The sequence below is a fragment of the Spermophilus citellus genome, assembly GCF_964194105.1.
Source record: "Spermophilus citellus genome assembly, chromosome: 2".
NCBI classification, from domain to species: Eukaryota; Metazoa; Chordata; class Mammalia; order Rodentia; family Sciuridae; genus Spermophilus; species Spermophilus citellus.
Genome location: NC_138183.1, coordinates 254930115 through 254949722, shown reverse-complemented (window position 1 = coordinate 254949722; position 19608 = coordinate 254930115). Strand labels below are relative to the sequence as shown.

Here is a 19608-nt window from a genome sequence, read left to right as displayed (position 1 = left end):
GGGTGGCTGCTTCTTCCTTGCCCCTGCTCTCTCCTGGGACACCGGGACTAAGGTAGAGAGGCACCCTGAGGTCCCCTCTCACGGTGCTGCCCGCCACCTTCATCCCTCTGGCCTCTTGGGACCTCTGTGCGCAGCCCTTCCCTGGACGTGGTGTGGGGTCAGGGTCGGGGCCCATTCTCTTTCAGGGCCCTCCAGCACAGGGCGGCCCCGCCTCTCTACCTTGGTGGTTAAGGACAGGGACGGTTGAACCAGAGCAGGGCTGGGGACAGCGGTCAGCAGCCTGGCCAGGGCTCCCCTCTGTGAGGCTCCAGGGCACAAGCCCCACCAATGTCCCCTCCCTCACCTGCCCAGTCCTGGGCCTCCCTGCGTCCCCTCCTGTACCCTTAGCTGGCTCATTGGGTGGGTGCAGGAGCCGGCCACCTCACCTGAATCCCTCCCTGTGATGTGAGCTCTGCACCCCACCCCAGACAGCCCCACACTGGTTTTGAATCTCTTCCCAGAGGACCCCCTCACTTCTGAAGCCCCCCAAGAAGAGAACCCGCAACATGTGTTCCATTTATTTCAAGGCATGGAGCATAGACAGGTCCCCGACTTGGGGAGAGGGGAAGAGACAAGAATGTGGTACAAAACTTGGACATGAAGGGTCAGCTACAGCTGAGATGGCACCCACAGAGTAGTTTAAGGCTCCAGATGTAAATATGTGCAGATGCTCACACACGCACACACGCACACACGCACACAGGGCGCCATGGACACAGGAACTGGGGCCAGACGCCACAGGCTCACCGCTGCGCGGCCGCCTGACGTATTGCAGTTACACGTTATTAAAAAAGTGTGAAGGAAGGAAGACTGTGTGGGCCGGGCAGCCTGGCGCAGAGCCTCCCTGGCCGCCGGCTCCCTCCTGCTCACCCGCTCCGCCCACGGGCAGTGGCTCCAGTGGGCTCCTCTGGCTGTCGGTGGGGAGGGTCCAGTACCTACCTGTCCTGGGCTTCCACCAAACAGCACAGTGGCAGAGCAACTGCCCCAAGTGTCCTTCCCCGGGGGCCCCGGCCTGACCCAGAGCCTCCTGGGGTCCCTCAGGGCGACCCAGCAACAAGAGCAGAGTCTCCGGAAGTGCGTCGGGATGATGCACCAGGGACTCCTGGGGTCTCCCCGCTCTCTCCTTGAAACCTCACTCACTGCTGCCAGCGGGTAGCTGTCCACAGCCAGGGCAGGCCCTCCCGCCCCGAATCCACTGGTGCCCTGTGGCAAGTGGGGCTGGACTGGGAATGACGAGGTGCGTGTCACACAATGGAAGCTGCATTTGGCTTTAGCGTTAAGGCCGCCCTGGGCGGAGGGCCCTGCACACCTGGGCCACAGCCCTTGCTCCCTCCCTCCTGCCGTGGGCCTCTGCCACAGTGGCAGGCTGGCCAGGCCTTTCTGCCTCCGCGGGGCTGGCGTAAAGTGCTGGGTGCCTGGGAGGGAGGCTCAGGCTCGGGGGTCTGCAGGGAAGCCCGCTGCCCCAGGGGCCCTTATTTGAGGATGTAGTTGATGAAGAGCTGACAAGCCAGGAAGACGCAGAGCAGGAACCAGGTGCGGGGGCTCTGCAGGAGGCCGGGGGCGGGCTGCCCAGCCTGCACCACGGAGCTCAGCATAGCCGACAGGTGCCTGCAACACAGGGCGGGAGGTGGGCTGGGGCCAGCATGGCCGCCCTGCCTGACAGTTCCAGGGCCTCTAGCCTGCAAGACCTCACGGTCTCCCGGGACAGCACCCTGGTCCGGGTCTGTGTCGGGCCCTGTTGGTCCCGTCTCTCTGACAACACAGGAGCTGACGCCCTGGTGGACAGGCCTTACACATGGCCCTGGGACACTCGCTGTCCCATGTCCCACTCCTGGAACATTTCTGCCCTACGGTGTCCTGTCCCTGGTAGGTCTCAGGAGCCAGAGAGGAGCTACAAGGACAGCAGAGCCCAAACGCTCGCCGGGTGCCTGAGGGGCTCAGCCTCCTGCCTCACCCACTGCTCCCGGTGTTTTGCCATCAACTCCATTTTATAGAGGTGGGGGCTGAGGTGTGACAGCGCAGGGTCCCCAGCCAGGGAGTCCCTCAATCCAGACTGGAGCCCTGCATGAGCTGGACACTGTTCTGCTCCACCTGTGGTGGCCCAGAGGGTGCCCACCCACCAGGGACACAGAGTGTGGCTCTTGGGCCCTCCTTGCCTGCTCACCTGCCCAGCTGCACCTGCGGGTGCCAAGGAGGGGCTACTCCTATACTCCCTCCTCTGAGCTGCCATCTGCCTCCACAAACCTTGGGGTCCACCCTGGGGCTACTCAGATTTAGACCTGGGCCCTCAAAATCTCTGGCCCAGTTTCTGTTAAACTGTGAACTCATCCCATTCAGACCCACTGTCTGCAGGGCCCCCTCACTGGCTCCCAAACCCAGCTCCGGAATAGAGCCGTGTACCTCCGGCCTGCACAGCTGGCCTCCCCCCTACTTGCCCTGGCTGGGGGCCGGCCGCCTGGCCTACCTGTGCAGCTCCTCCTGGGCCTCCCGGATGGATAGCACGGCCTCCCGCAGTGCCTGCAGCTGCTGTGCCTCCCTCCTGCACCGAGGACATGGGCTGTCATCAGCTGCACACCCCAGGCACAGGCAGACACAGGAAGGAAGGGAGAAGCAGGTGAGCTGGGATGTCACGCCAGCTGGCTCTGGCCCTGCCCACAGTTGGAAAACCAGCAGGAGCAGGCAGGCAGGGGCTGGAGGGTGTTGGAGAACTCCTCAGGCTCAGCTGGCCTCTAACAAGCCCTGGGAAACAAGTGGCCCAGGGCACAGTGGCAGGGACAAAGCTGGGGACACACAGCTCACCCCGTGACAGCCAGTGACCAGAGCCTGACGGGGCAGGGCGGGGCGGGGCCAGAACACTGCCAGGCCTCCCCTTTATCGCCCTGGCCTTGGCCTGCTGCCCCTCCTTCCCTCGGTCCTGGCTACACCCCTCATCAGCCCCCGGGCTGCCCACCCCTAGGACTCGGAGAGGGCAGAGTCTGCTGGGAGGGCTTCCTGCTGGGGTCGGCTACTCAGGGAAGGTTCTTCTCTGGCCTTTGCCATGGAGCAGGGGAACTGAGCTGGGGCTGATCCTCCTCTCCTGCCCTCCCGGCCAGCTCAGGCCGGGCGGGGGCCAGGCCACGGCAGGCTCACCGGGAGCAGAGTCGCAGTCCTCATCCGAGATCTCTGGGTAGGACTCGGGCGTGGAGCCGCTGCTCTCCGTCACCTGGCTGTGGCCAGACGGCTGGTCACTGGCCTTGCGGAGTCGCCGGTCTGGGCCAGACCTCTGCAGGAAGATGGAGCCAATGCAGCTGGGAGCCACCTACCACACTCACACTGATCCCTCGAGGAGCCGTGGCCCGTGTGTGCCAGGGCCGTGCTGGAGGAGGTGGCACACAGAGAGCCAATCCCATGGCTTTGGAGTCGGACAGAGTGCTTCGGACTGGGCAGCCACGGCCTCTCCCCTCTCAATGGTAACACAGAGCAGCTGACCCCTCTGCAGGGACACCAGCCGGTCAGCTGGCTCTGCACATGCTGGGCACATGGTGCACGTGGACCAGGCGCCACGTGGCAGAGGCATCAAGGAGGACTCCAGGTGTCCCCAAGACAGGTCTGTGCCAGGGCCCTGCTGCCTTCCCGCCCGTCCTTCCAGCCCCCAGACGTGCCCAGACGCCAGCTCCTCCTCCTGCCTGGGCAGTCCCTGGGCTGCCCTGAGCCTTTCCCTGCAACATGGAACGTGACAACGTGCTTCCTAACATGGTGTGGACTTGGGTCGGGATGGGGCGGGAGCGGCAGCTCTGCACCGCCCCTGCAGATCCAGTCACCCGGGGTCCCACACTGGGCGGGGCAGGAGTCCAGGGTCCAGGTCGGTGGGCCCACTGTGCAGCGGTCCGTGGGAAGCGGGTGGGAGGTGGCCGAGGGAGCCGGCCCTGGGGGAGGTGTGGGCAGCCGCACAGGCACCTGAGGATGCACCTGCACCGGGCCCTGGGGATGCCAACCTCACGTCCTGACTCTGGGCTGCCCAGGAAGGTGGTCTTGTGAGCCACGGTCTCCCGTTGCAGGGTGTGCAGAACCCCATCCTGCTCAAACTGGGTGACGTCCGTCAGGGGATTCCAGGGGCTGTGGCTGGGGGGCCAGAGGACATCTGTGGGCAGAGGCCCTCTGGGAGAGGGTTCTGTTCTGGTCCAGCCCTCAGCCTCCCCAGGGTGGACAGAGCCCCCAGAGGGCCGGTGGGCCCTGTATGGCCCTCCCTCCCTGTCACTTGCCCCTCCAGGGGGAGGGCTGTCGGAGGGGGAGGAGCCAGGAGCCCCTGTGGCCTGGCACCAGGGTGAGGGTGGTCGGCTGGGCCAGCCCCGCGACCAGGCCCCAGGCCCCGCCTGCTGTGCTCACTCCTCGTATCGGTAGTGCCACTCGTGGGTGAGCGGGTCCAGGTGGAACAGCTGTGGTGTCCAGGGCGTGAGGCCCTGCTGGTGCTCGCGGATGCGTTGCCGCTGCGCCTCCTCCAGCACACACTTCTCCTTGGTGGCCCTGTGCTGGTCTCCCTCGTGGATGGCCCTAGTGACGTGCTGCCAGAGCCTGGGGGAGGGACCCGCCCTGAGCTGGGGGCCTGGGCAGCCCTGTCCCCTCAGCAGCGTGGGCGCAGGCCCTCTGTGCTGGGCGGAGCTCAGGGTGGCCTCTGACTGCTCTAATGACAGGTGCTGCTGCCCACAGGAGCCCGCGCTGTGTCTCCCTGTGAGAAGCTTCTCCCAAGCTTGGCTCCACCTCCCACCTGCAGGGGCCTCCCTGGGGAGCTGACGGTCACCTGACGGTCACCTGCCAGCCGTGTTGGGGACCCCTCCCTCCAGCTGTCCCTGCCAGGACACATGGTCTGCCACAAGGGGTCTGCTCTGGGGTCTGCCTGCCTGCCTGGCCATGCGAGGCTTTGGTCAGTGGGGTCCTGTGGGGCCAGGCGGTCTCACCTCTCAGACTCCATCTCCATCTGCTCCTCAAACAGCACCGTGTGGCGCTTCAGGCTCTGCCTGCGGACCTCCCTGCTGGGGGTCCAGAAGAGCTCCGGGCTCCCACTGCCCTCCTCCTGGATGAACACGTCTCGGTCCTGCCCCAGGTAGCCAGGCAGGGTCAGCGCTGCGGGCCTGGGCCGTGACCACCCCGAGACCCGGCCAGGCTGGCCCCGAGGGGCATCCCCTCACCCAGTGTCCAGTGAGATGTGCCAGGACATCCTCTCCCGACCTGATCTTTCCCGAGATTTGGTTGACGCTGGTGCTGCCCCCAAAGAAAGGCTGCAGAGGCACAAGGGACAGGGGACACCTGGTGAGCAAGGGGGCCAGGCCAGAGGCACATCCTCCTGGGGCACAGAGCAGTCACCTGTGATCATGGCTCGGCCAAGGCCCAGGGCTGGAGGCCACCCTGGCCCGGGTCTCAGCCTGAGCCCCAGGACACAGGGTCTATTCTGGCTTACTGGCTCTGCTGTGTGATCTGCAGCGGGTCCCTTCCCCTCTCTGGGCCCTGTCTGTCCTGTGGTACGTAAAGAGCTGCTCCCCCCGTTCTCTTGTTTGGAAAGCTGTCCCTGGGTGCAAGGAGGGGCTCCCCAAAGCCTCACTCCCTTCACAGCCCCAGCTCTGGGCCATGACTCCCAAAGGCTTTGCCCTCTACCTTGAGCTTGAAGTCCAGCTCGGCTTGGAGGTGGTTCTTCTCACACGCGATGGTCACCGACCCTCCCAGCTCCAGGGTCATGGTACCGTAGAGGATGCCTGAAAGGTAGCCGGTGTCAGGGGGAGACCAGCAGCACTGAGTCCCAGAAGGCCAGCGCTGGACCCCAGGAGGCCGAGAAGGGGGGCTGGGTGGGCAGTGCCATCGTGGGGAGGCGCGCCTGTCTCTCAGGAACTGTCCTCGGGGAAGGGGACCCAAGACAGCTGTCTCGGACTCCGCACCAACGCGGGTCCCTGAGGACAGGCATTTCCTGGCTCACAGCTGTGTCCCTGGACAGCACCCGGTGTGTTGAAAAAACCAGCACATCTTTTTTGGAAGAAGGAGTCTTCCACTCCTGGCCATACGGAAAACTTACATCTAATTAAAGAAATGCCACCATTGCCACTAAAAAAAAAAAAAAAAAGGTTTTTATCCCCCTCCCCCCAACAAAAACACTCAGAAATGGGGGATAAAATATGTTTTACAAGTGGAAACCAAATTGAGACCAGACCGTTCGCAGCCAGGCACAGTGGTCACCTGTCAACCCAGCCACTCGGGAGGCTGACGCAGGTAGGTCTCAAGTTCAAGGTCATTATGAGCAACTTAATGAGAACCTGTCTCAGAACAAAAATAAGAAGGTCTCGGGGTGCAGCATTCAATCCCCTGGACCACAAAACAACGAGCAGAAATAGACCCCCATGTTGGCTTGTTGGAAAGCCCAGAGATGATGGCCTAGCCACTCACATGAAAAAGAGGTGGGCGTGGACAGTGACGTGGGACAGCACCATGGAGGCAGTAATGCCACCGGTCGGGGCACTTAAAATGGCTAAGGAAGTGTTTTACATTGTACGCATTTCGCTAAAATAAAAAAACTTTAAAAATCCATTACTGACCTCCAGTGTGGTCTCTAGATATCACTTCCCACTGGGAGGAACGGGCTCCTCAGAGGATTGGCCCATGTGAGTTCTAGGGGGGACACGTCCAGGTGCCCATGGGAGGAGGGAAGGGCCCTTGCAGAACTCTAGCGTAGGGGGGGACCCGGGAGCCCACTCGGCCCCCGGCGGCCCGGGATGGGGCCACGGGAGCCCAAGAGGCGAAGCAGCTGGGTGCCCTGAAATGACCACCTTCAGGGGTGCCCCCCAAAGGGCACTTATTCTGAAAAGAGGAAAACCTGGCATTATCCTAAAGCACAACCGACCCTCCGGCTGACTCCCCGCAGCCTGGGGCCGTTTCTCTAGGGAGCCCTGCCGTGATCAAGTGAAGGGTGACAGGCATGCCTCTCGCACAGCCTTGTGGACGAGCGGATCCACCACGCGAAGGGCACCACGTCGAGTCTCCGCCAGGGCCTTGCTGGACAGGCTGCTGAGTGGGCGCATCTACAGCACCCGGGTGCCCAGGTCCTAGGAAGTGCTCGGAGCTGGACAGCGACACCCAGGCTGCCCGTTCTCCCCGAGAACCACCCCGCCCCTTCCACAGAGGCCTAGCCCGGGGAGGGAGGTGGGGAGACAGGAAGCAGGCCCCAGGGAGCACAGAGCTGAGCTGTAGTGCCCTGGCTAACAACACCGGGTGTGCGCACGTGTGTGTTCACCAACACTCCCGCATCGCGATGTGTGTGCACACAGAACTCTGGAATCTGACGGCTGGGGAGCCTCGGCACCCATGTGAGTGAGGGAGGGGCCTGGTTTGTGTTGTTCTGGGGTGATGATGGTCAGAGGGGACTCTCACCTTAGAGGCATCGACTGCATAACATGAGGTTGGGGTTGCCCTGAGATCAGCCCGGGACGGGGTGTGCAGATTTCAAGGACGTGAGGTTGGTGGCCTGCTGGGCTATGGGTCTGTGGGCCCCTGGACTTTCATATGTTTGAGTTTCCATAAGGAAAAGTAGGGAAAGGGAGGGCAGGGCAGGAGGAGGAGGAGGGAGGGAGGGGGAGGAGGGGGGAGGGGGAAGAGAGGGGGAAGAGGGAGAGAAGGAGAGGAGGGGAGGAGGGGGAGAAAGGGGAGAATGAGGGGGAGGAGGGGGGAGGGGGAAGAGGGGGGAAGAGGGAGAGGAAGAGAGGAGGGGAGGAGGGGGAGAAAGGGGAGAATGAGGGGGAGGAGGGGGGGAGGAGAAGGAGGAGGGGGAGGATGAGGGGAGGGGGAGGGGGAGGAGAAGGAGGGGAGGAGGGGAGGGGAGGAGGGGGAGGAGGAGGGAGAGGAGGGGGAGGGGGAGGAGGGGGTTAGGGTTAGGGTTAGGGTTAGGGAGGAGGAGGAGGGGGGAGAAGGAGGAGGAGGAGGGGGAGGAGGGGGTTAGGGTTAGGGTTAGGGTTAGGGAGGAGGAGGAGGGGGGAGAAGGAGGAGGAGGAGGGGGAGGAGGGGGAGGGAGAGGAAGGGGAGGAGAGGAAGGAGGGGGAGGAGGGGAAGGAGGGGGAGGGAGAGGAGGGGGAGGAGGGGGAGGAGGGTTAGGGTTAGGGTTAGGGTTAGGGAGGAGGAGGAGGGGGGAGAAGGAGGAGAAGGAGGGGGAGGAGGGGGAGGAGGGGGTTAGGGTTAGGGTTAGGGTTAGGGAGGAGGAGGAGGGGGGAGAAGGAGGAGGAGGAGGGGGAGGAGGGGGGTTAGGGTTAGGGTTAGGGTTAGGGAGGAGGAGGAGGGGGAGAAGGAGGAGGAGGAGGGGAGGAGGGGGAGGGAGAGGAAGGGGAGGAGAGGAAGGAGGGGGAGGGAGAGGAGGGGGAGGAGGGGGAGGAGGGTTAGGGTTAGGGTTGGGTTAGGGAGGAGGAGGAGGGGAGGGAGGAGAAGGAGGGGGGGAGGGGAGGAGGGGGTTAGGGTTAGGGTTAGGGTTAGGGTTAGGGAGGAGGAGGAGCGGGAGAAGGAGGGAGGAGGGGGAGGAGGGTGAGGGAGAGGAGGGGGAGGGAGAGGAAGGGGAGGAGGGGAAGGAGGGGGAGGAGGGGAAGGAGGGGGAGGAGGGGAAGGAGGGGGAGGGAGAGGAAGGGGAGGAGGGGAAGGAGGGGGAGGAGGGGGAGGGAGAGGAAGGGGAGGAGGGGAAGGAGGAGGAGGAGGGGAAGGAGGGGAGGGAGAGGAAGGGGAGGAGGGGGAAGGAGGGGGAGGAGGGGGAGGAGGAGAGGAGGGGGAGGGGGAGGAGCAGCAGCAGCACTGCCGGCCTGGGCCTTGGGTCCCAGCTTCTGTGTGGACAGTGGTCAGCGCCTGGCCAGAGCAGCAGGCAGAGTTGGCTCCCAGGCATTTCCACACAGTGGGCTCCCTCATAGGCGGCCCTCAGCAAAAGGGGCTCATGGAGCCACCCCCAGGCCCAGGGAGGGTCAAGAACCATCTGCCCGGGCCTGGGCTCTAGGGGTTACAAGCAAACACAAGATCCTGTGGGCTTGGAGGGTGAGCCTGGGCTGCTGACCACGCTCCCCGTGGCCCAGACAACCTACCAGGGCCAGCCAGGGGGGCTCCCACCTGGGCCAGCGGGAGCCAGCCGGGAGCCAGCCGGGAGCATGGGGTTCCCACCCTGGGCCTCGCTCCCCAGGGGCTGACCAGTCACCAGCTGCGCAGGGTTGACTGAGCACCTCTCAGGGCACCACTGGGGCAAACCCCCAGAACGCCAGGGTTTCCAGACAGACAGACAGACAGCCGGTCCCAGCGCTGGAGGACCCACAAGAGGACAAGGCCCACGGGACAGGAAGGAAGAACAGGCAGGTCAGAGGGACCCAGCAGAGCTTCAGCGCAAAAAAATCCAAGTCACAAAACCAGACAAAAGCATGAGGAGGTGCAGAGCCAGAGATGAAGGGACGTCAGGAAGAGGGACCTCCAGGGGCACCCAGGCGGGACACTGCAGAGACCCGGGGACACGGGGCACAGCCGGGGACGGCAGACCTACGTGCTGCTGGACTCCAGAAGGAGAGGGGACAGCTCAGACGGGTGGCAGGCTAGAAGAGCAATGGCTGAAATGTCCAGGCTTGCCCAAAGCCCCACACAGACCAAGCCCTCAGCTGCAGACGCAGAGCCACGGGCCACGAGGACCCAGGAGGAAAGGCCGGCACGCGGCCTGGAGGAGCAAGCTGGCCCAGAAGCCCGCGAACTGTGGGGTGGCACTGTGTGTCACTAGGGAAAGGGGAGGTGGGGCGTGAGGTCAGTGGCAGGTCCATCGCGTCCGGGGAGGTGGCTGTGGTGGGGGCCAAGGCCCACGATGTGCTCCGCAGAGAGACCCTCGCGGACACCGTGGATGCTGGTGAAGACGATGTGTCCCTATTGGCTGGTCAACTGCCACGGATGTCCCACACGAAGGCTGGGGGTTAATGTGGGGACCCGAGTGTCCAGGCGTGGGTCTGTCCCTGCCCTCTGCCTGGATTCCCTGTGAACCTGAACCTCTGCTAAACACCATCCATTAAGTCAAAAAGGAAACAGACCCGGCAGCAGGGCGACGGCGGAGACCAGACGGGCCCCCGAGAGCCAGAGAGTGAGATGGGAGGGGTCGGGCCCAGCACCCTGCAGGGCACCCAGAGGCCAAGGGGAGAGGGCCAGCACTCCCCAAGTCACCAAGTCATGGCCTGTGCCTGCCAGCCATGGCTGGGGTGGGGGGACAGGAATGTCTTTAGCCAAATGGAAGGGCCCAGCACGGTGCTGTCCTGGGGGCCAGGCTGGGACATTGGAGGGTGGCACGGCCTCTTACCTCTGCAGTGGGCATAGGGCATGGTGAGGGTGTAGTCTTCTGCTCGATCCAGGAAGGTGAGTGTGGCCTTGCCGTCCAGCAGAGCCGACAGCGAGTTCCCTGCAGAGACAGGGCAGGGGGACCGTGAGTGCACACACTCCTGTGGTTCTGAGCTCCATTTCAAAGGGCCCAAGAGTTCCCAGGCTCTCCAGCTATGTGACTGTGGGTGAGTCGCTTAGCCTCTCTGATCCTCAGGTCCTGTAAAAGCCCTATCAGGTCACACCCCCTGCCTGGCCTGAGAAGCCACTCAACTTGCCGCTTGTGAACAGTTTTCTTCAGCCATGGAACCAGCGGTTCTCAGAGAGGCTGTGGACCTGGAATTCTAGACACCCAGGAAAAAGGGCGCCCCCCGCTCTGGGCCGATCGCTGCGGCCACTGCCGAGCCAGGGGCCCAGGGTGGAAAAGGGAGAAGTGGAGTCTGTGGACAGGGGACCCTGGTGAATGGGGTGCCAGCGGGTCAGCACAGGGCAGTGCTGCCCATGCACTGTGCCACCAGGTCCAGAGCAGCAGAGCCACAGATCGGTAGGATGTGGGGACACCTGTCCTAGGTGGTGGCTCACGGCCCCGAGGGCTGCATTTTCAGCTTTATCTCATTTAAACGTATCTACTCACCCACGAGATTGACCTCTTCTATTTCTAATTGTTCTGACTAGTGCCCGTGACAGTAGCGTGCATGGGACACACTGTGCACTAACGGAGTGCCACTTCCCCGTCCTCTGGCTGTGCGTGGTGCCATCACAGCAGTCGCGTGGTCACACAGTATACAGGGTGACAATGTCTGTCTCTACCATCTTCCCATCCCACAGCCCCTGCCCTCCCACCCCCTGCACAACCCCAGAGCCTTCGTCCCTCCCTGCCCACCCCACATGGCCAGCATCTGGTCATCAGGGAGAACCTCCGGCCTTTGGTTTGGGGACGGCCTACTTCACCTACATGACTGACTATTCCATCTTATTTGTGCAGTGCTCGGAGTGGCGCACGGCCTCGTGCATGCCAGGCAAGTGCTACCCCGAGTCACTCCTCCAGCCCCAATTTTACTCAAGGTGCGTGGCCAGGTGTGGCCAGTGGCTACGGGGCTGGGCGCTCAGCCCTGGGCTCGCCGTGCATGCGGCTTCTCCCCTCGTCTTCGTGGCTTCCCTGCAAGAGTCGCCCCGTCTCAGCTGGGGGCGGGCTCCTGGCCAGGTCTCGGCACTTTTGCCACTTGTGGTCCCTGACCTTGAGGGTGTGCACGGCCACCATGTGAGACCTGGTCCTGCCCCATGTCCCTCGGGCCCAGGAGCCCCCGGGGAGCCCCGCTCACCATAGAACTTGGACCTGGCGACGATGCTGCCGCTGATGCAGAACCCATCCTTCCTGTTGCTGACGTGGAAGGCCGTCACGGGCGGGTGGTGGGACACCTGCAGGCAGAGGCAGCTCTGGACCGGCCCTGGAGGGGGTCCAGGGCAGCCGGGAGGCTTTCCCAGGGTCCCGGGGAGGGGGCGTGAGTCACTGGGCCTAGGAGCAGACTCAAATCCCTGAGTCACCCCGAGTGTCCCATGGGACCAGGCGCTCTGTCCCCGGCTCCCCAGGAGACACTTTGCTGTCACAGGCCCGGGGCTCTGTCTGCACCTTGTCCGACAACCCATGGGCAGCATCTGGCTCCAGAGCCCTTGGGATTGGTAGGATGCGGGACACCGGGAACCGCATGCAGGGCCCACCCTGCACCCCCCAGCGCCCAGGCTCCCTGCCCAGAGGGGGCCTTGCCTGCTCCGCTATGTAGAAGGTGCAGCTCCGCGTCTGTGGGTGGACCCAGCGGCAGCGGAACATCTCGCCCAGCACGGGGTTGTAGGGCTTCTTGATTCCCTGCAGGATGAGGCCGTGTGGGGAGGAGGCGGGAGGGCTCCGCAGGGCTGGCCACGCGGACGGGGGACGGTGTGGGGGTTACCCACGACTCTCAAAGGGGCCTGGCCTGCCGCCAGCAACGGGGAACAGCACCCCCTGGTGCTGGGGGACACTCCTTCCTGTGTCGTGCATTCTGGGGGGACAGCCTCCGGGTGTCCTCAGGACCCCGAATGAGTCACTCCGCCTGGACCTGGGTGCAGAGCCTGAATAGTGCCCTCAAAGCTGAGCGTGGGGGGCACGGGGGGCAGGGAGACCGGCTCCAAGCCAGCCTGCCGTGGGGGTCCAAGTTGGTCCCTTCCCCTCTCCGGGCCTCAGTGTCTCCATCCGTGTCTCAGTGTCCAGCGGGTGACCTGTGGAGCCGGGAGTGGCAGAGCTGCGCCCTGCCCGGCCCTCCCTGCACCAGGCAGCTCGGCCAGTCCTGGCTGCGGTTCTGAGATGATCCTGTGGCTAGAACTTCTGGGCACACTGGGTCTGCTGGTACCAGTGCCCGGTGGCACCTCCAGCACCCGAGGCTAGCTCCCCGGGGTGGATCCTTCAGGGGACAGGCACCGACTTGGCACTTGGTCTGAGCAGCACAGGGGACTCTCTGTGGGGACTCAGGCCTTGTCCTCTAACTCGGACCTCAGCCTCGGGGGCAGCCAGGACGTCCAGGCCGGGGGACGCGGGACTCGGCGAGGCTCACCTTGGGCTTCTTGTAGAAGCCTGACAGGTACCAGCGCAGCACCAGCTTCATGCGGCCGTAGGCGTTGTCCTCCCGGGCAGCCCTGCCATGGGGAGGCGGGGCTCTGAGTCTGCCCAGGGTCCCTGGCCACCCCCTCCCCTGACCACACTCTCGACCATCCCAACTCCGCCCACTGAGCTACCGCAGCCACCTGCAGGCCACCAGGACCCTGATGCGCCGGACCCGCCACCATGCCAGGCAGCCCTGGCCCGGGGAGTCCCCCCTGGAAGTGACCAGAAGCGCCGGCTCCACCCCACGCTGGGCCTCAGAGAGAACTGCTGGCCCTGGCAGCACCCAGGGCGCCCTGGGTGCTCCTGCCCCCCTGCGCCCTGTGGGCCCCTGTGCCTGGGCCCCTCCCGCCCCTCCCGCCCCCTGGGCCCCCCCCCTCCGCAGCGCACCTGGAGAGCAGGTCGGCATGGCAGTAGTGGTCGGAGAGTTTGCTGAGGAAGGAGCGGGGCTCCAGCACGAAGGTGGGCAGCACCACGCGGGACAGGTCCATGCCCGGCCGCAGCTGCCGCAGCAGCACCCATATGAGGCCCTTGTTCTCCTCCGACACTGTCTCCACCTGGGGCTCCTCATCCAGCTGCAGCAAAGGGCCTGGGGTCAGCTCTGTGCCCCCCAGGGAGGGAGGGCGCGGGGTGGTGGGAGACACCGTCCCCGGCCGAGTAGGTGTGGGGGCTGCACCTGTCCACCACTGGTGTGGACGCCCGGCCTGGCCCTGCAGCCTCCAGAGCCCAGCCCTGCAGCCCTGACCCTTCCCCTTCCTGACACGGCCACCCTGCCTGGAGGGTACAGCTGCCCGTGAAGGCTGCTCTCGTCCCTCACCGCTGGGCTGCTGCTCCACCTGGCAGACCTGGGCCCTCCCCTGAGTCCAGGTGGGGCCTGGCCAGACGGGGCTGTTGGAATTTCAGTGACCGTCCCACACGAGGGAGGAGCTCACGGTCCAGCAGGGAGGCTTTGGCCCCTCGGACCTCGGCTGTCCTGTGAGGCAGCTGCTCCTCCACTTCCAAAGAGTATTTTAAAGTTACTGTAAAGTTCTGGCCCTTGACGGAGGACGGTTGGCACAGCGCAGAGCTGTGGTGCGCAGCGGGCTCTGGCCATGGAGCCCGACTCGCGAGGCAGCGCCTCCCAGGACCCAGTCGTCACAGGCCACACATCCGTCCACGCCCTTTCCTGCCCACTGTTTCTCCCAGTGCCCGCCTCGCAGTGGCACCCCGTCCAGCTGGGGCCTGCCCAGTCCACTCTGGAGGGCGGAGTGGCTCCCTTCCCTGCCCCCATCCCGGCCAGCTCCCCAGGGCTCCTCCCTGCAGCCCCCCCCCCCACTTGGCCGTGGGTGCTTCCCTGTCACCCTCCTGCTCCCGGGCACAGGCAGGTGCCCAGCCACGCACCCCCATAGGAAGGCCGTGGCGAACGCGATTCCACAGGACACTACGTCAGACAAGGCTGCTCTGTCCACGGTGGAGCAAGACCAGAAGGAGACTGCTCTGTCTGCATGTGGAGTGCCCTTGGGACCCAGGTCAAGCATGGGGTCCACCAAGGCAGCAGGTCCCTGAAAGGGGAGACACTGGCCTTGCACTTAGTGGTTCCTGAGAGGGTCTGGGGGGACAAGCAAGCCTGGCCCCTCCCTGCTCTCTCTCTTCCTGTCTCTGCATGTGACCGCTCCCTCTCACTCATGCTCCCCCATGAGGGCCTCCACCAGGTGACACCATCACAGGGGCCCTCAGCAAAGGCCAAATCAGGGCTGCCCAATTCCAGATTGCCAGTCTCCAAACTGTGAACTAAATAAAGTTCTTTTCTCTCTAAAGCACCCAACCTCAGGTGTTTTGTTATAGCAACAGGAAATGGCCAATCAGAGATACTGTCCTAAACAGCAATGAGGACCCCAATCCCTTTGCCTGCTACGCCAGGGTCTATGCTACCTACCACAGCCTTAGCCTTGCTACTTTCTTTCCACCTGGACGGGAATGGCTGTAGAGGTCCAGTCCTGACAGCACCCGGTCCTCAGCAAAGCTTGGCTTCTTCAACCCACCCCATTGCCCATTCCAGGCCTGGATCCTGTGCGTCCTTCCTCTGGGCTCCCACCTACTGAGGTGCACCACCTGCCCACGGCATCTCGCTGTGGCAATTCAAGCAGTCCAGCTCTGTCCTCCATAGGAGCACTCCTGTGGGTGCTGACAGTACTCCTGCTTGGGCTCCTGCACTCCTGGCCCCTGTGCCTGGAATGCCAGTCTCCCTCTTGTTATTCAGGTCTTCAAAGAAACCCCATGACCACCCACCCTCCAAGGCACTCTCTACCCCATTATAAGCCTTGTTCCCATTTACTCTCCTCACCAGCTCCCTGAGTCCTCTGTGGGTGTGTTAGTCAGTTTCCTGTTACTATGACAAATACCTAGGATAATCAACTTGTAAAGAAATAAGGTTTATTTGGATTCACAGTTTGGGAGATTTTGCCCTTGTTGGCCTTGCTGCTTTTGGACCTGTGACGAGGGGGTACACCATGGCAGAAGTGCGTGGTTGATCCAGCTGCTCCCAGGAAGCGAAAGAGAAAGAGATGGATCCCACAATCCCCTTTGGGGACACTCCCCCCAATGACCTAAAGTCCTCTGGGCCCCACCTGATAGGGATTCTCCCACCTCCAAAAAGCACCAAGCTGGGGACCAAGCCTTCAGCATCTGGGCTTTGGGGACACCCCAGTCCTAACCACAGCAGTGGGTTTGTGGCCTGTTTCCTGCTGCCATGATCCTGGGCTAGGGGGCAGCCCAGGGCCACCTGGCCCATGACCGTCTCCCCAGGGCAGGGAAGTGGCTGGAGTCGCAGCGTCCAGGTACACACAGAGCCCTCATCCTGCTCATCACCCAGCGGATGTTGAGGGTCCCTCCCGAGCCCCTGTCCTCTCACACAGTGCCTTCCAGCCCGGGCTGCTCCTTGGGGGCAGGAAACTCTGCCGCGTCCCTATGTCCACACACCAGCAGGGCCGGCCGGGAGGGAGGGCCTCTCAGGAGAGGCAGTGTCCCCCGGGGAAGGAGCATGGCGGACCCTCCTGGACCCCCACCCACCTGGCACTGCCCCTGCCCAGGGAGGAGGGCAGCTCTCACCTCCCCAGGCTCCTCTGGGGCCTGCTCCACGTAGGTGGTCCCCCTGCGGGGTCCCCCGGGGCTCTCAGACTGGTCGCTGCCACTCCCGTTGGTCTTGCGGCTGGGGTCCTGGGTCTCTGCCCCCGAGTCCTCCGAGAAGGCATCCTGCTCCAGGGGGCTCCCCAGGGACGAGCCACTCAGTCTGGATGGGGTGCAGGTGGCACCTGGTCACAGGCCAGTCCCAGCCCGCACACCCCTCCGCGTGCGGCCTCATGCACTCTCCTGCGTCAGCCTCCACCCCGCTCCCTGCCTGACCCCGGAGCCCCCATCCCACAATGAAGGGGCTGAGCCTCTGGGGACCGGCAGGGACAGGGTCTCCCCCTCCGTGGACTCCATGTGCCGTTGGAGGTCTGCTTCCTCCCCTGCCCCCACCTAGGGGACCCCGCCAACCCCTGCCCGCCCCACCCTGCTCACGGGAACAGGTCCTGGTCTGGGTGGACAGTGGCTGAGCCTGGCAGTCCAGACAGCGAGGATGGCGACGCGTCGGGCGAGGACCCTGGCTCGCTGTTGCGGCCCTGCTTGCAGGCGCTCAGCCGCAGCAGGCTGGAGCAGCGCAGGGCCAGCTCCAGGGCGTCCAGCCAGCAGCGCCCTGGGGACACAGTGAGCAGCTGCCCTCACCAAGGGGTCCAGCCTGCTCCCCTCTTGGAACCTCCCGTGGCCCCCCGACCCCCACCAGGAGACCACCTTCTTCCCATCCCTCTGTCCTGCCTCCCACAGGGACCTCGGTCTGGGGCCTGTGGTGGGGGACGGAGGGGACGGACACCAGGAGTCCATGTGGCCCTGGGCCTTCTGAGTAGGCCTCAAGGAGCTCTTCAGAGAACCTCAACGGCTGTGCCCTCCTGTGCACTCATGTCGCAGGCAGGGGCCAAGGCCAGGATGTGAGGGACCCAGGTGACGGCCCAGAGCTGGCCTTGTGCCCAGAGGGTCCATCTGCAGGTGTGCCCAGGTGGAGTGGGATGAGGGCCCCTGCCAGGAGCTGCAGGTCCGGGTGCCCTGGGGCTCCTGCTGGCTGGGAACATGGGCAGGAGGGGTGGAGGTGGGCAGGAGGGTGGAGGTGGGCAGGAGGGTGGAGGTGGGCAGGACCTTGCTGTGGAGGAGCCACTGCCCAGGGACAAAGCTGTGGACAGCAAAGGGTGGGAAAGGGCTCTTGCTCATTGTCTGCTGCCTTCCTGGAGGAGGGTGGTCTCAGATCCCCAAGTGTTAACAACTAGGGGATATGCGTCCACCCAGGTCGCACCCAGTGTCCTGGTGTGAACACTGAGAGCGGCCCTTCCGCTCACAAGAGCATCTCGGGGTGGCCTATAAATGACGGCTCAAAGCACCGTGACAATCGGGGGCCCGTGGGACCAGGCGGGGTGGGGAGAGGTCACTCTGGAGGGACCTGGCATAGCTCTTGGAGACTCGTTCCCTGACTGATGCTCATGGACCCTGCTTGGGCCGGGCATCCCTGGGGCCAGTCTGGGAAACTCAGGGGAGGGACCCACCAGGATGGTGGCTCCTGGTTCTCTGGAGCTGCTCTTCTTGCCAGGGGACATCTGGGGTGCTTCTGGGGTTCACTGCAGGCTGGGTTGGAACAGAGCCCCCCAGCCTGGTGAGCCATCATGGAGCAGGCCTGGGGTGGGGGGAGGGGGGTGGCGCATTGGACAAGAGCCGACTTGGGGTGGGGCCTGAACACACACTCAGGGCTGCCGCTGGGGACGCGATGCTCACACAAGGCCTCCTCCGGCTCCTCCAGAAGGCCACCCTAACCCCACAGGGGCTGGGGACACTCCTCTTCCCCACTGTGGCCCTTCTGCCCATCAGGGCTTGGCACTGTCTTCCCTGGTCTCCTTGTCTGATGGCTCACTGCCCACTCCCCCTCAGAGCTGCAGGTGCATGAGGCACAGGCGACCCTGTCCACCCCAGGGCCCAGGTGGGATCCCACAATGATCTAATACTGAAGGGACTTGGGACAGCTAGGGAACGTAGATGTGGCACTGACCACCAGGGGGCGATGTGGCACTGGTGTGGAGGACACGGCCCACAGTCAAGACTGAGGGGCTGGACCCAGAGGGCTGTGGCTTCTAGGCTGGGCGCTGCCTACTGTGAGCATGTGGCCGCAGGGGCCAGCCCTGAGGGCGAAGATGGGTGGCCACCCCCATCAGAGGGTGGTCACTGCAGGAAATAATCACTAGTTCCAGGGACAGCTGTGGCTGCAGCCGTGAGAGCTGCCGTCACGGCACCTGAAGGAGACGGTGTGGAGTCGGGAGCTCACGCTCCTGTCTGGGCTCAGGCGCTGTCTTGCCGGGGGGCTGCCTGTGCTGTTTCCTCACTGTCAGACGTGGAAGATGACAGTAGGACCTACGGTCCATGTTGTCAGCAGGGTGTGGAGCTTAGTGACTGCCATGTGCTCTAATGAGGTCCCTGGAGTCCCATAATATTGAGGTGACAAGTATTAGTCACACTGTACCCATGGGGACACTGAGGCTCGGAGAGGTACCATGTGAGCCAGGCCTGTCTGGTGCCAAGCCTGGGCCTGCCCCATGACTTCGCCTCTTGTTGGGGGATAGTGGAGGCCTGAACCGTGTTCACCTACACCTGGCTTACACCTGACCAGGGCCCCTCCTCCAGCAGGCACCCAGGAGACAGGCAGAGGGGACTCACCGTCCGACTCCGAGGCGGCCCTGAAGATCAGGTAGCTGCTGGGGAGGGGCTGTGTGATGGAGCCCACACTCTCACCTTTGGGGCCCTGGAGAGGCAGAGACCTGCAGGGTCAGGCATCTGGCCAGGAAGACCCGGCAGGCAGCGAGAGAGACGGATGGGCGAGGATTCTCGCCCTCGCTCTCCAGCTGTGAGCTTCCTGAGTTAGGGTCAGAATCCTGCAAAACCAGGATGCCCAGCTGAATCCGAATCTCAGAGAAATAATGAAGAGCTTTGAAGAGCTCTGTAGGGTGTGTCCAGCCCACGGAATATACTTATTAAGATGGTTTCAACGTATGATATTTTGACTTTATGGTGGCGGGCAAGCACACTCATATAGCCACTGTGTCCCACGCTCAGAACGGTGGTCAACCCACGGGACACTCAGCAGGCTGGGTGCTGGGGTGTGTCTCTCCCAACTGTAGGCTGCTGCGTGTTCTGAGCACAGGCAGGTGAGCTGAGCCGTGGTGACTGGGAGTTGGCTGTGTTAAGCACAGCATAAACCTGCGGTGTTCCCAACTTACGATGGGTCATCTGGGTGTGACCTCATCCCAAGTTGAGGAGTCTTCACTAAAAACTGGTTCCTCCAAAATTCAAACTCTACTGGGCGTTCTAGGTTTCCCCAGGCAGCCTGGCCCTGCTGGTCCTGGGTTGGGCAGCCCCGTTACGAGGCTGAGGTCTGGGCTAGAGGGGCCTCTGGTCTTCACGCTGCTCTGTTACCACTCTCTGAGGCCACCAAGGGTTCTGTGGGGAGGGCTATGGCCATATCCGGTCCCTGGCCCTGCATGAGGCTCAGAGAAGTTATGAGA

General features: G+C 63.7%; 1 protein-coding gene across 4 annotated transcripts in view; it reads right to left on the bottom strand.

The window, feature by feature from the left end:
- Window positions 1-542: 542 nt before the first annotated feature.
- The window catches only part of OSBPL5 (oxysterol binding protein like 5), a 75643-nt gene continuing 56577 nt past the window's right edge, over window positions 543-19608 (bottom strand). For 2 of the 4 annotated variants that reach the window (XM_081280802.1, XM_081280803.1), the window contains 16 exons: window positions 18764-18848; window positions 16535-16709; window positions 16082-16262; window positions 13385-13569; window positions 12948-13029; window positions 12128-12226; window positions 11685-11781; window positions 10346-10444; window positions 5668-5765; window positions 5205-5294; window positions 4974-5110; window positions 4405-4590; window positions 4014-4140; window positions 3169-3301; window positions 2504-2606; window positions 543-1647 (listed from right to left, as the gene is read on the bottom strand). In XM_081280802.1, the coding sequence (XP_081136928.1) occupies window positions 1512-1647; window positions 2504-2606; window positions 3169-3301; window positions 4014-4140; window positions 4405-4590; window positions 4974-5110; window positions 5205-5294; window positions 5668-5765; window positions 10346-10444; window positions 11685-11781; window positions 12128-12226; window positions 12948-13029; window positions 13385-13569; window positions 16082-16262; window positions 16535-16709; window positions 18764-18848 (2013 nt within the window). In that variant the 3' untranslated portion in view covers window positions 543-1511. The remainder of the gene's footprint in view (window positions 1648-2503; window positions 2607-3168; window positions 3302-4013; window positions 4141-4404; window positions 4591-4973; window positions 5111-5204; window positions 5295-5667; window positions 5766-10345; window positions 10445-11684; window positions 11782-12127; window positions 12227-12947; window positions 13030-13384; window positions 13570-16081; window positions 16263-16534; window positions 16710-18763; window positions 18849-19608) is intronic. The other 2 variants (XM_081280804.1, XM_081280805.1) reach the window with 2 other exon arrangements.